Source organism: Crotalus tigris, unplaced genomic scaffold (assembly GCF_016545835.1).
Source record: "Crotalus tigris isolate CLP2741 ecotype Arizona unplaced genomic scaffold, ASM1654583v1 scf7180000024278.498577, whole genome shotgun sequence".
NCBI classification, from domain to species: Eukaryota; Metazoa; Chordata; class Lepidosauria; order Squamata; family Viperidae; genus Crotalus; species Crotalus tigris.
This window is the reverse complement of record NW_024100450.1, coordinates 470,069-482,791: the sequence shown is the minus strand read 5'-3', so window position 1 is coordinate 482,791 and position 12,723 is coordinate 470,069. Positions and strand designations below refer to the sequence as shown.

Below are 12,723 nucleotides of genomic sequence, written 5' to 3'. Positions count from 1 at the left end.
ACTCTGGACATTTATTAGAAAGTAAGCAGAGAGTTTGTCTGCTGTTATCTCTTTGCAGCCTGGCTCTGAAGATCTATCTATTGAAGCTTTGATCTTTCTACTACACTTTATCAGGATTGCTTTGGAGAATTAGTAATCTACCTATAAAGTAAGTGAGCCATCATAAATAATTTTGAGGCCTTCATTAAAACATTGTCTGTGCTTCTTTTAAGAAAAAAAGGGGGAAGAAAAAAGTGAGGAAAAAAGAATAATAAAGGTAGAAGGAGAGAAAATTAGTGGAAGAAATCCAATAAAGCCTGCTAAGAGCTTTTGAAGTCATTTGTGAAAAATGTGTGAAATTAATTTACTTTACCCTTTACTTTGTTAAGCTGTTCAGAATTATTGGAAGTCAGCTGAGAACATCAAGAGATTTTTTTTATTATAAATTTAAGCAGTCTATAAACAGGAATGTTATTCCTGGAATTAAGTAGGTTGGCAGTCCAATAATATATTTCTAGCAAGGTAAATGTTTGTGAAAGAAATCTATTTAGTTATAAACTACTTCTATAGATCCTGTGCAAAAAAAAAAAAAAAATCAAGGGTATTTTTAGAGACTGACTTTTTCCATCTTCACAGGAAAAAATATCCTTTCTGGAATTACAAACAAAAATCACAGATCCTAGAGAACCTTCCATTATGAATAATTAGTTAGACATTCAACTCATGAAGTCCTTGAGAAAGCAATTTTTTTATATTTTACCTATCCTGTGTGTTCTACATTTTTAGTTTATTTATATATTAACACAGGATTAATAAAATTATTATTTAGAAGACTATTTTATAATAAACTGAGAATTATATCCTACATCAGCTTTGCATGTAGCCTTGTAGGGATATGGAGGCTGGTTCAACATTTGACTTCTTTTTTCCACTTTTTGGTGGGGACAGGAGGAAAATGGTTCTGTTTTAATCTGAACAGAAAGAAAAATAAAATACAGTATGGCCTGGTGAGATGTCTAACAAAGTCTTCCTTTACAACATATCCACCACAATAATCTTCTACTCTAGATGAATAGATCTGGAGTAAAGAGAATACAAAAGCCCAAGAAGTATACAAGGAGTGGATGGATCTTGCTATCAATGAATCAGTGGTTCTGAAAATCCAAAAAGGCTTTGCAAAAACATTCTGAGATGAATAAAGGACTGGAGCTGGCCTAGGTACAAATGAGCAATGGAAGAAACCTAGCTGACAGCTGAAGTAATATAGCTGTAGACAGATACTATTTTATTTCCTTATTATCCTATATAGAGCAAGATTTTCAATAAATTCTTCAAATTTACATTTCCAGATTAATTTTCTGAAGACTGAAATGGAGAGAAAAAGCAAAATGATCAGAGATCTCCAAAATGAGGTGAGATGATTATTATTATTATTATTATTATTATTATTATTATTATTATTATTATGGATCATCACACAGTCAGCCAGATGTTCAGACTGGATTTGGCATTTTGTCTACCTATCGAGTCCTTACCCAGTACCTGGGATAGGCACATGTGGATGTTTGATGGTATTATAGATATCGTCGCAGGATGGAAGCAGTTCCTAGTAAGGCTGCCTTTGCCAATTGACTAATAGCGAATTTGTCAATGCCAATGGTGTTCAAGTGGTGCTCCAGTTGTTTTGGGATTTCACCCAAGGAGCCTATCACTATTGGTACTACCCTTGCTTGCTTTTGCCACAGTCTTTCTATTTCTATTTGTAGGTCTTTGTATTTTGTTATCTTCTCTAGTTCTTTCTCATCTATTCTGCTGTCTCCAGGCACTGCCAAGTCCACTATCCAGACTTTTTTGTCTTTCTTATCGACAATCATTAAGTCTGGGGTGTTATGTTGCAGGTGCTTGTCTGTTTAAATTCTGAAGTCCCAGAGAAGTTTAATTTTTTATTATTATTATTATTATTATTATCGATCATCGCACAGTCAGCCAGATGTTCAGACTGGATTTGGCATTTTGTCTACCTATCGAGTCCTTACCCAGGACCTGGGATAGGCAGATGTGGATGTTTGATGGTATTACAGATATTGTCGCAGGATGGAAGCATCATCATCATCATCATCATCATCATCGTTATTATTATTATTATTATTATTATTATTATTATTATTATTATTATCAATCTTCCCAAAAAAGGTTGAATAATCGCTACACTTTTGTTAGGAAACAAATTTGTGGTATCCAGGAATTGTTTTTATAGGAAAAAGAAAAGGAATTATTAGATGCCCAGCATATTCCCAATATATTTCCTGTTGTTGTATTATATGTTTAAAATGACATATTGCAAGAAAAAGAACTGAGGGTTCAACCCTTATAAAATTGTAATTAGAACCATAATTTGTCCTGAATATTTAAACTCAAAGTAACTCTGTTTACTAATTTGTGGGTACATATGGAGTATGTGGATACCTGATTTGCCACACCATAATCTTGGCAAAGACACTCCTGGGAGTTTTTTTGATTCTTTCTCATAAGTTTGTTATGTGTTATGCATTTATATAGTTAGTTATGGTAGCTGAATATAAGCAGGCTATGCAAAGTGGATCTTGACTATAGGCCAGACTGCAAATAATGACAAATCACTTCCATGTTATTACTAAAACAATTACATAGTTCTCATGGTTCAAATTTGACTTGAAAGACACTTTACCTTTTAATGTGATTTTTTTTGATATAGTTATTTCTCATTATTTGCAGATTCAATATTTGTGAGTTTGGCTGCTCACTAAAATTTATTTGTAGCTGCAAAATCAATATTCGCATCCTGTTGTGGTCATTTATGGACATGAAGATCAGCGAAACATTTGTCAGTCGATGTATACATTTCAGCTGACCAACTATCCAATAATTCAGTATTTGAGTTACTGATAATGTAGTGTCAGTTTTCATTTCTGGTTGGTAGAAAATTTTAATTCCTCTTAATAAAGGATATTTAATAATTTCCCCTGAAAGGGCTTCATTTTCAGAGTCTGCATTGCAGCATTCAATGAAGTGAAAAAACTGAGCTTTGGAAAACAAAACAAATATTAAAATACAAACGAACTGCATTTCACGCCCATTTTGAGATTTTGGAATTATTATTTTCTATATTATGGGATACCAGGTACACACACAAAAAAATTTGTAACGCAGGTGTACAAAATATTCTGCATACAAACTATGGAGCAGCTAGTTTTCAATGTTTCACTTCTGAAGCAAAGAACATATGTATTGTCAGATTTGGTCTGAAATTGTGTTCCAAACAGAAGTGTTTTGGGTGAGGAAAATCATTATAAATATAAGAACTTTAGTGATAAGATTAAGAAGAAGGAAAGAAAGGACGGCAATGGGAAGAACAGGAGGAATGATTGATAGGCTGGTTGAATATGTCATGTTTGAAGTCAAGAACATCAGTTATGGCTAAGGGTTGGTGGAGAAAAGAAGGTGCTAAGAAGATCAAGAAATAGGTTAAGAAGTTGCTAATTGTACCACACTTGAAGCCAAGGGCATTGATAACTAAGGAAAGAATATTGAGGGAAAGAGAAGCTGGAGAAGCTAAATATGCTGTGCTTGAAGCTAAACATCTTGGAAGTGAAACAGGGAAAGAAAGAGGAAATATCGACAGTAGGCTGATACACAAAAACCGTGGAGAGAAATATAAGAGATGGATGAAGTTCATTTGTTTTGGCCTGCTTGGCCATAACGCCCTCTGGATTTTGTTTGGCCCAACCCTGAAACAATCACAATGTTTGGGGATATGGTCCTGCTGATCTGCAGCCCAGCTAAAACAATTTGGCAGAACAACTAAAATAAAAGATTTTCCTTTGGATTCCAAGTAAAACACATTTTCCATTTCATGCAATAGTTCATAAAAAGTTATGGCTGGCACCATATAATCATCCAGATACTAAAATGTTTTGGAAACTGAAAATGGCTACAAAATTAATGATAATGAATAAATATAATAAAGTATTAATACTTGTTATTATTAGTCAGAATGATAAATACAATTTTTGGTTTAAAACCTTCTTAGGTTTTAGCAAAGGAATCTCAAAAAGAGTTACAGGGACAGAAAAAAAGAAAAAAAAAGAGTTACAGGGACAGAAAAAAAGAAAAATCCATTGATTTTCTCCACATCAAGAAAGGGAACAAAGGGATTAATTTTCAGGAAAAACCCTTGTTGTTGCTATATTGCATTTACTTTTCACTTAAATGTGTGACTTAAGAAATAAACTCATTTGAGATTTTCTTAAAATGACTCAAATTGTTTCAGCACATTTTGAGGGTATAATGCCTCCAGCTGTTTGAAATATTTGATCCAAGGTAGCATAGAAAGCTCTGATTTTCTCTGCCACTTTATATTATGAAGTAACTTGGATGAACCATTTGTCACCCACCAGCTCCTCTAAGACAATTTCATTTTCCAAATGCTCTCTCACCAACCTCTTTGGCAAGAGAATTGCATGAAAATATTACTTAGGGAGTTATACAAAATCTATGTTCTTTTTCCACATAAAATGCTTTAAAAGATGTGTTTAAAAAAAAGAAAAAGAAAATATGAAATGGAAGCTAAAGGCTGCTTTGGGACTGCCTGAAAGGCTTCAGCTAAATGCCTAGCAGTGTCTAATAAATTTTGATGAATATTGTTCTTTAAATGAAATTAAACAGTTAAGCTTTTATGGCAAACCCAGCTAGGCAAAAATGCAATACATGGGTTTTTCCTATTGTAAATATCTGTGTTTCTTAGATGCATTTTGATTATGCTTTTTCTATAAAAAAATATTTTATCGCTACCAAAACCCCAAAGGAGATATTAAGAAGCTCTATATATGATTGATCATATATTTTATGTATGTATGTATGTATGTATGTATGTATGTATGTATGTATGTATGTATGTAATTGGAGAGGGAATAAGCACACGAGATAGCTACTTTTTTGTCTCTAAAGATCTGAGTGATTCAAATTTATAAGTTACAACAGCAGATACCCTTAGACAAGGATTGATCAATTCAGGATTGAATGGAGATACAAATAAACATTTGCCCATGCATTCAGCATTTTTTTCCTCTTGTCATACACATAGACGAGTACACTGTAATGTAGACTCTCATTCATTGCAGATTCTTATCCCATCCTCTAGAAGAAATGACATCTAGTGGTTTCTCAAACAGTGAAAACAAACTGAAGAAATGAAATGACTTAAACCATGTAGTGATTAGAATTAACAAACATTTGAAATTTAGTTCATTGGTTAAATTTTAGTTTAGTTTATTTATCTAAACAATACTAATAATAAGGATAATAAGATGGAAATGTCTGGCTTCTGGCAATAGAGCTAGATAGCTAAGGTGGTTGTCTAATCAGACCATTCCATTGCAATCTCTCCTCTTCTCTGTTTTTTTTCCCATATATCCACCAGGCACAGGTATTGTAACAGGGATAAAATAGCCAATTACTTTATTTGATTTTACTTTGCTTTATTTTATTTTTAAGAAAATATTGTCAGTCAGCCATGAAAAAGTTGGCTAATAAATAACCATTTATAAGTGCCACAATTTGATGCTTTAGCGGGAATGAACTGATGGATAAGTAGCTTACCCATACTTAGTGTCAGATTTATCTTAGCTAAAAAAATTTTCAGTGTTAAACTGCTATCCCTTTTTATTGCTAAGTGACACTCTCTGCCTTGCTCTGGAGAATCCACTGTGATTTTGTGTTTGTGTGTATGTGCTGAATGTAGACTACAAATAATTATCTGCTGGATATCCTCCAACACTTCATACTGAAGTTTTAATATCTCAGCCACTGAATAAATATGTGAAAAGATTGGCCCCATGGTGGTAACTGTTATCCTGGCAAGGAAAACAGAAAGTAGATTAGATGGTCCAGTTACGGATTCATTTAAGCACAGAAACATGATGTGCAGAAGAAATAGGTGAAATATCTCATTGGTCTGATCTCTTTTAAGCCATCTAAGTCTTTTTTTTTCTTTGATAATCTTGCTAGGAGAAAGGATGGGTTTGTCTGTGACTTCACTTCTTAGGTGTTGTTTTTTTAAGTTGAAGCTATGCATTCAAAAAAGGGATAGAATGCCAACATGAAAGATTAGCCATTTCAAAATGACATGTGCCTGGACATTTCAATACACTCTAGACATATTAAATATTAATTGTTTAATAATCAGCAGAATCAAAGAGTGACCCCCCTCAAAAAAAACCCGAGTGAAACAATAAAAACACCTTGCTACAAGATCAAAACACTTAGCTAGAAGATTTTGTAAAATAGGAAGGTCATTGTACTTTAGTAAAATGCCACAGATTGCAGAATGAGCATCCCCAGGGGGGAGAAAATGGGCCAGCTTTAAATTGCTGAGAATGACGGAATCATCTGAGCAAAATAAAATACATAATTGACTGGTGCAATTTTTGAATGGGTGAGCTGTGTTTTGTAGCAATTAAGCTGCTGGGAGTGGAACTATCTCAGCTCAATCTATTCTTTTGTTTCAGCAAAAACTAATAATTATAAAAAAATGAAAGGACTGCTATCTATATTACATTGAGCTGTCAGAGGAATGGTAGGATGTAAATTAAATCTTAACCTATAGATATATACCTATCATGCGACTGAAGATTTCCCAACATAATATATATCTTAGCTCTATTTTCTCTTAATGTCCAAAAATTCATCCATAACTATTTCCTAAGAGCAATCTTGTCTCAATATAGCAACTAAATCTGAATTTTCTCTGTTTTCTATATTCATCCAGAGCTGTAGTTCTTTCTACCTCCTGAAATTTCTTGGAATAATGATTTTTGAGAAATATATTGTAAAAATGAAAATTGTTGTAATGGTATTAGTTTTGCACTAAGGATTAATGCATTCTGTCAGGATGAAAAAGCAGAAGAGTACAAACCAATGTAAAAGATGACAGCACCAAAAAAAAAAAAAAACAGTAGCTCAAAAAAATGTCTTCCTTAGTCAGAAAAAAGAAAAAGAGATAAAAAAATAGCATTCTTCTCATCTGCAGAGTTTTCTATCTCTTTACCTCAGTGTTACCGATGAGTAAATGAATGACTATTTCCAAACCTGCAATAATAGATCAGGTGGTAGAGATGGACCATTTAGTTTTCACTGAATTTCTTAGACTTTTGATAAGCCAAAGTGGCAACATTTAATATTTCCCTATTCCTGTGATGCTAAGTAATTCTGAAATTAATTCTGCCAATTTTCAGGGGGCAGCAAGCTTCTGAGGCCAAACATGTAACTGCAAAGGGGAGCTATAAATCTGCACATTCTCTCCCTGGGTAAATTAATTTGCTCTTTGGCCAGAGCACATTGTCTGAATCAGTGCTGAATGCCAGATCAATGATGGTCACACTTTGGTCCATGTAAAAATGTTGGGCGAGATTCCAAATTGGCAAGGGCTGCTGCTTGTTTTCTGTTATCCCTTCAAGTATACTTGGAATATAACAGTAGTTTGTTGCCTTTAATATGCAGCTCAGGTGTAAGGGAGCAGGAGATTAGAATAATCAAAGAGAATTAATGAACAGAAAATATCTTATTAGCAAAGATGGGCTAAAAATATAGGATTCCCATAATTTATTAACCCATGTAATGAAACTTGGCTAATTATTGATCATGACTGATTTTAATGACCCAATCTTTTTCTATGGAAGAAAATATAAAATTATCCTTGTATTTTAAGGTTTAAAGAAACAGGATTTATGTCAGTGCACCCAATGTGTAAAAAAAATATACTGAATACTACTATTATTGTTTATTCATGCTGAGTAATATTGAAGTAGTGTAGTAGAATACAAGTAGGAGTAGGAATAGGAGTAGGATAGGATAGGATAGGATAGGAGAGGACAGGACAGGACAGGACAGGACAGGACAGGATAGGATAGGATAGGATAGGATAGGATAGGAGTAGGGTAGAAGATTACTTAAGGAGAAGAATAAAGCTCCCTTTCAGTTAATTCAGTTCCTGATGCATTTTTCTCAGTTCACAGCTCCCCCCTTTTAATGAAGGGATCAAAATGTAACAGTGAAATATTTATTTACATGAGTGCATACCTTAGACTTTTTGGGGGGAGTGGGTAGAAGCTACTCAAAAAGAAATGGATAACTCTCAGAAGATTGATTGAAGCTAGGAAGACAAGATAGATAATATACCAAAAATTTATATTTTCTAACTCTGAGATGGAGAAGAATTTTGAACTTTATAAAACTCCTTATAGAGTCAGCAATTAGAAACTAGATATTTCATTTGGGGTCTTCTTTCTCCTTCCCTCCCACTCCAGTTTTGAGTTTCTATTGGCTCACCACCATGATCATTATTTTGCAAACTGAAAAGATGAAGAGCCAAAACTTCCACATCACACTCTTGATATTCCATGTATTTCCATTAGGCAGAATATTTGATGAATGTTTCTTCATTTATTTTATACACCTTTGGAATAGCCAGATTGGTACATATAACCTTGTGCACACACTGTGTAAATAAAACTTATTTTTGAGGTACCTGAAGAAGTGAACAAGTGAGTAGAGAAGAAATAACTGAACAAGTGAGGAAAGAGAAGATGTGGGTGTAGTGAATTACTCTGTATTTAATTAGAAAAAGGAAAGGGAAGTACTCTCCTTTTCAGTAAGATTCTTGAAAACCTTTCAACAGACAGCTATTTTAAAGTGCAGATATTTTAAAGAAATTGTAAAAGTGCTTCAAAGGCAGATTATATAATGTGAATCACTGTTCGAAGACTTATTTGAAATATTGGAGAGGATTTCATATGTCACACTTACAGCACAGTGAGAGAACTGATAAAATGTGAATGGATTTTTTTTTCTTTCCTCAAAAGAAAGGCTGACTGGTGGAATAGCGACATAAGTCAAGCAGAACAGAGTGAAACGTGTTACTGATAAAGAATATATGAAAAAAGGCACCACTGTTTCTAGATTTTACCCAAGCAATGAGTTATATTTTTGCCCAAAAAGTGATCTGAAACAAAATGACTATTTTAATCTGTGTAAATCCCAAACTTTTCATCGCTAAGATGTTCAATTTGCACAGGAAATTTTGTGTAAGAGATTATAGAATAGGTCATAGCTATTATTTGGGACTGATTTGAAAATATGAAGTGTGTTCTAGTGATTGGAGAAGCATAGTGACATTCTGTGAGCTTTAATTACCTCACTGCAGGTGACATGAGTATCTTAAAATAGTTTTACAAAAGTAAATGAGCTTATTTGACCTAAAATGCCCTATTATTAGTAAACCATCCCAGCAATTGAACTGTCACAAAAACACAGGATGTTTGGAGGTATAAAATTCCAGAATGCAATGAAATTTTGGAAATTGGCCAATGTTCTGCTTTGTATATGAAAATTACTGTTAGATCTGTTTTAGCAGATAAAACAGAAAAAGACAGCTTTCCTGTAATTCCCATATATTCCCCATTATATCTAAGCCAGGGGTGTCAAACTGCCGGCTCCTGGGCTGGATGCGTCATGGCAAAAAGTTGTGATACGTCGCAACATGTGATGTTGCAAGTTTGATACTCTTGATCTAAGCCCTTTATTTTCAACCAGCAAATAATAATATTTTGCTCTCTTTTCCTCATCTCCTATGATATTTGAAGAGTCTTTTCTTCTCTGAATTTATTGCAATTTCTCTGGGGTTTGCTTATGGCACACTGCCTAGCATTTTATTGCTGAGAAAAAATGTCAGCACAGAATGTATAAACATGTTAAATTGTCCTCCTTAAATATTAAGATTTACAGTTTGGAAAAGTTATGGGCAAGACTATAATCAAGGCCTTAGAGACACTCTAATCCCAAGTGGTCCCAACAGCAACACTTAATGGACTGAGACAATACAAGTAACAGTTCTCAAAGCATTGGCCCATGTCTATCTTGCATTGAGACGATGCTCAGTGTTTGCAGCCCTGAGTTTTATTATATCTGTCTATTTGAATCCTATAGTTCATCCATTCCTTGGGACACTATCAAACCTGGATTCAGTCAGATGTTTTTTAAATGCTTTGGGAAGACTCAGTTTCATATTTCTTTCTGTAAAAAGAACAAAACAAAAATTATTTTGGCAGAGAAGCAAACAATGTATTTGTATTAGGATTCAGATTGGTTCTGCAGCAAAGTGACTATTACTTAAAGAACTGGAGAAAGCCAAGGAAACATGCTAAGGAGTTAAATTCACATACTAATTCCCAAAAAATGAGCCAGTTTGCATTCTACCTTAAAGATGTCGAACTGAACATTATGCTTAGGGAATGTTATGTCCCGAGCCTTGCAAATGGCTCGGGATGTTTGCAGGCGGTCCCGGGCAGGTGCAAAACTGCCCGGGACCAGACAGGCTGTCGCCAGCGGCGTGCGCATGCGCGGGTGCTGGCGCGGGAAAAGTATCGCATTGACCCGGGAAATGTCTATATAAGAAGCTGGGAGGTTTTGGGAGCTGCTGAAGCCATCTACTTGTGAGCTGAACACAGAATAAAGAAAACTGAGAACTACAACTGCTTCTCGTGTCTGCTTCCGCCAAGGACTTAACACTGGCGACGAAGGTGGGCTTGCCTTACATCACCTGGAAAGGAAGAAGTGTAAGCTTACCCAAGTGAGTCCTGAGCGGTGGAACGGCGTTGACTCGGCAGCTACTCGCCAATCCAGTGCGCATTCGGGGGTAGGCTGGCTGACAGACCCGTCTCCTGAAGATGGCAAAGGTTGGAAGGCTTTCGGAGTTTGACATCTCACATCCAGAGCGGTGGGAGTCCTACGTAGCCAGGGTGGAGAACTACTTCAAGGCAAACCAAGTGAGAGAAGAGAGCTTGAAGGCTGCCACCCTGCTTTGTGTTTGCGGTCAAGACGCCTTCGAAATCGCAGAAAACCTTGCAGCACCTGTTCCAGTAGAGTCTGTTAGCTACGCAGATCTAAAGAAGCTACTGAAGGAGCACTTCCAGCCTAAGATGTCCGTCATCGCATGGCGCCACACCTTCGAGCAGAGGGATCAACGATCCGGAGAGTCGGCCAAAGAATACATCGCCGCATTGAGGAAGGCCGCCAAGCACTGCGAGTTCAAGGACCTCGAAGAACGACTGAGGGACCGATTCGTGTGCGGGTTAAGGCATCGAGATCTACAACAGAGGCTTTTCGCCAAAGAAGAACTGTCCTTCCAAGAGGCCTTAAGAGAGGTCACCGCAGAAGAAGCAGCAGGCGGCGCCGTCAAAAACATGCGGCCGATCAGAAACAGTCCAGAAGTTGCATCCGTGCACCAGGAAGACGTCCAAGGAAACTCCGAGGAGGATCTGGACGAGGAAGTCGACCGTCTCCACCCCACGAAGGAAGGAAATCAGAAGGGAAGCTCTTCAGCTCCACTCAAGTGCATCGGCTGTGGAGGTCGCCACAGGAGAACCGACTGCAAGTTCCGCTCCGCTACCTGCCGGGCATGCGGCAAACAAGGACACATTGCAGCTGTGTGTCTGGGCCGACGAAAGGTACAACCTCAGGAAGAACTGTGCCTGAAAGGTACCAGAATAGGGTAGGGTTTTGCGCTTCGCGAAGAACCATCCTCAGGACAGGCACACACAAGCCCATTAAGAAAAAGCTGTCACTCAAGGTGAAGCTACAAGGGGTTCCATTAACTATGGAACTAGACACAGGGTCTGCCCTTTCAATCATCTCCTTGCATACATTTAGGAAGATTTGTTCCGGTAGTGGAACTCAGGCCAAGTTAAGGCCTTCTGACATTGTGTTAACAGATTTTCAAAATTCAAGAGTGTGTGTTAAGGGGGAGGCCACCCTTAACGTGCAATACAAGAGTTTTGAAGGTCCACTAGACTTATTAGTAGTAGGGGGTGAACGAACGAGTCTCATAGGACTCGATTGGTTTGAGGCCCTGGGGATACACGTCACAGGACTCAACAGTTTACAAACACTCGACCTACAGGAAGTCTGCAAAGAATTTGCAGATGTTTTCAGCCCCCAGCTGGGCACATTCAAAGGACCCCCTGTGTCCTTAAAGCTAGACCCCACTGTCACTCCCATTAGAATTAAAGCAAGAAGGGTCCCTTTTGCTTTAAAGAGTAAAATTGACACTGAGTTAGACAAACTGATCCAACAGAGAATTCTAGAACCTGTTGATTCCAGTCCTTGGGAGACCCCCATTGTCACGCCTCTAAAGGCAAATGGGGACATTCACATTTGTGCTGATTACAAATGCACTCTTAATAAGGCATTGCAGCAACATGCCTATCCTGTTCCTGTGGTCAGTCATATCCTGGCCTCCCTCAAGGGGGGGGGCGTGTTTTTGCAAAGCTTGACCTAGCTCAAGCATATCAACAGCTGCCTGTTGATGATGATGCTGCTATAGCTCAGACTATTGTGACCCACAGAGGGGCCTTCAAGGTAAAAAGGCTACAGTTTGGAGTGAATGTCGCTCCTGGGATTTTCCAAAGCGTAATGGAAAACACACTACGGGGTATACCAGGGGTTTGCCCCTACTTTGATGATGTCTTGATTGCAGGAGACTCCACACACATTCTAGCTGAAAGGCTAAGGGCTGTTCTGTTAAGATTCAGGAAATCAGGCCTCAAGCTCAAAAAAGACAAATGCAAGATTGGGGTGCCTTCTACTGAATTTCTGGGGTTCAAAATTGATGCTGCTGGGATTCACCCTGCTGAATCCAAACTAACTGCTATT

General features: G+C 37.0%; 1 protein-coding gene across 2 annotated transcripts in view; it reads left to right on the top strand.

Moving 5' to 3' along the window:
• The first annotated feature begins 1,334 nt into the window (after nt 1–1,334).
• LOC120299110 (leucine zipper protein 2-like) overlaps nt 1,335–12,723 on the top strand; it is a 179,038-nt gene continuing 167,649 nt past the window's right edge. Inside the window, exon 1 of one of the 2 annotated variants that reach the window (XM_039323559.1) lies at nt 1,335–1,391. In XM_039323559.1, the coding sequence (XP_039179493.1) occupies nt 1,350–1,391 (42 nt within the window). In that variant the 5' untranslated portion in view covers nt 1,335–1,349. The remainder of the gene's footprint in view (nt 1,392–12,723) is intronic. The other variant, XM_039323558.1, reaches the window with a different exon arrangement.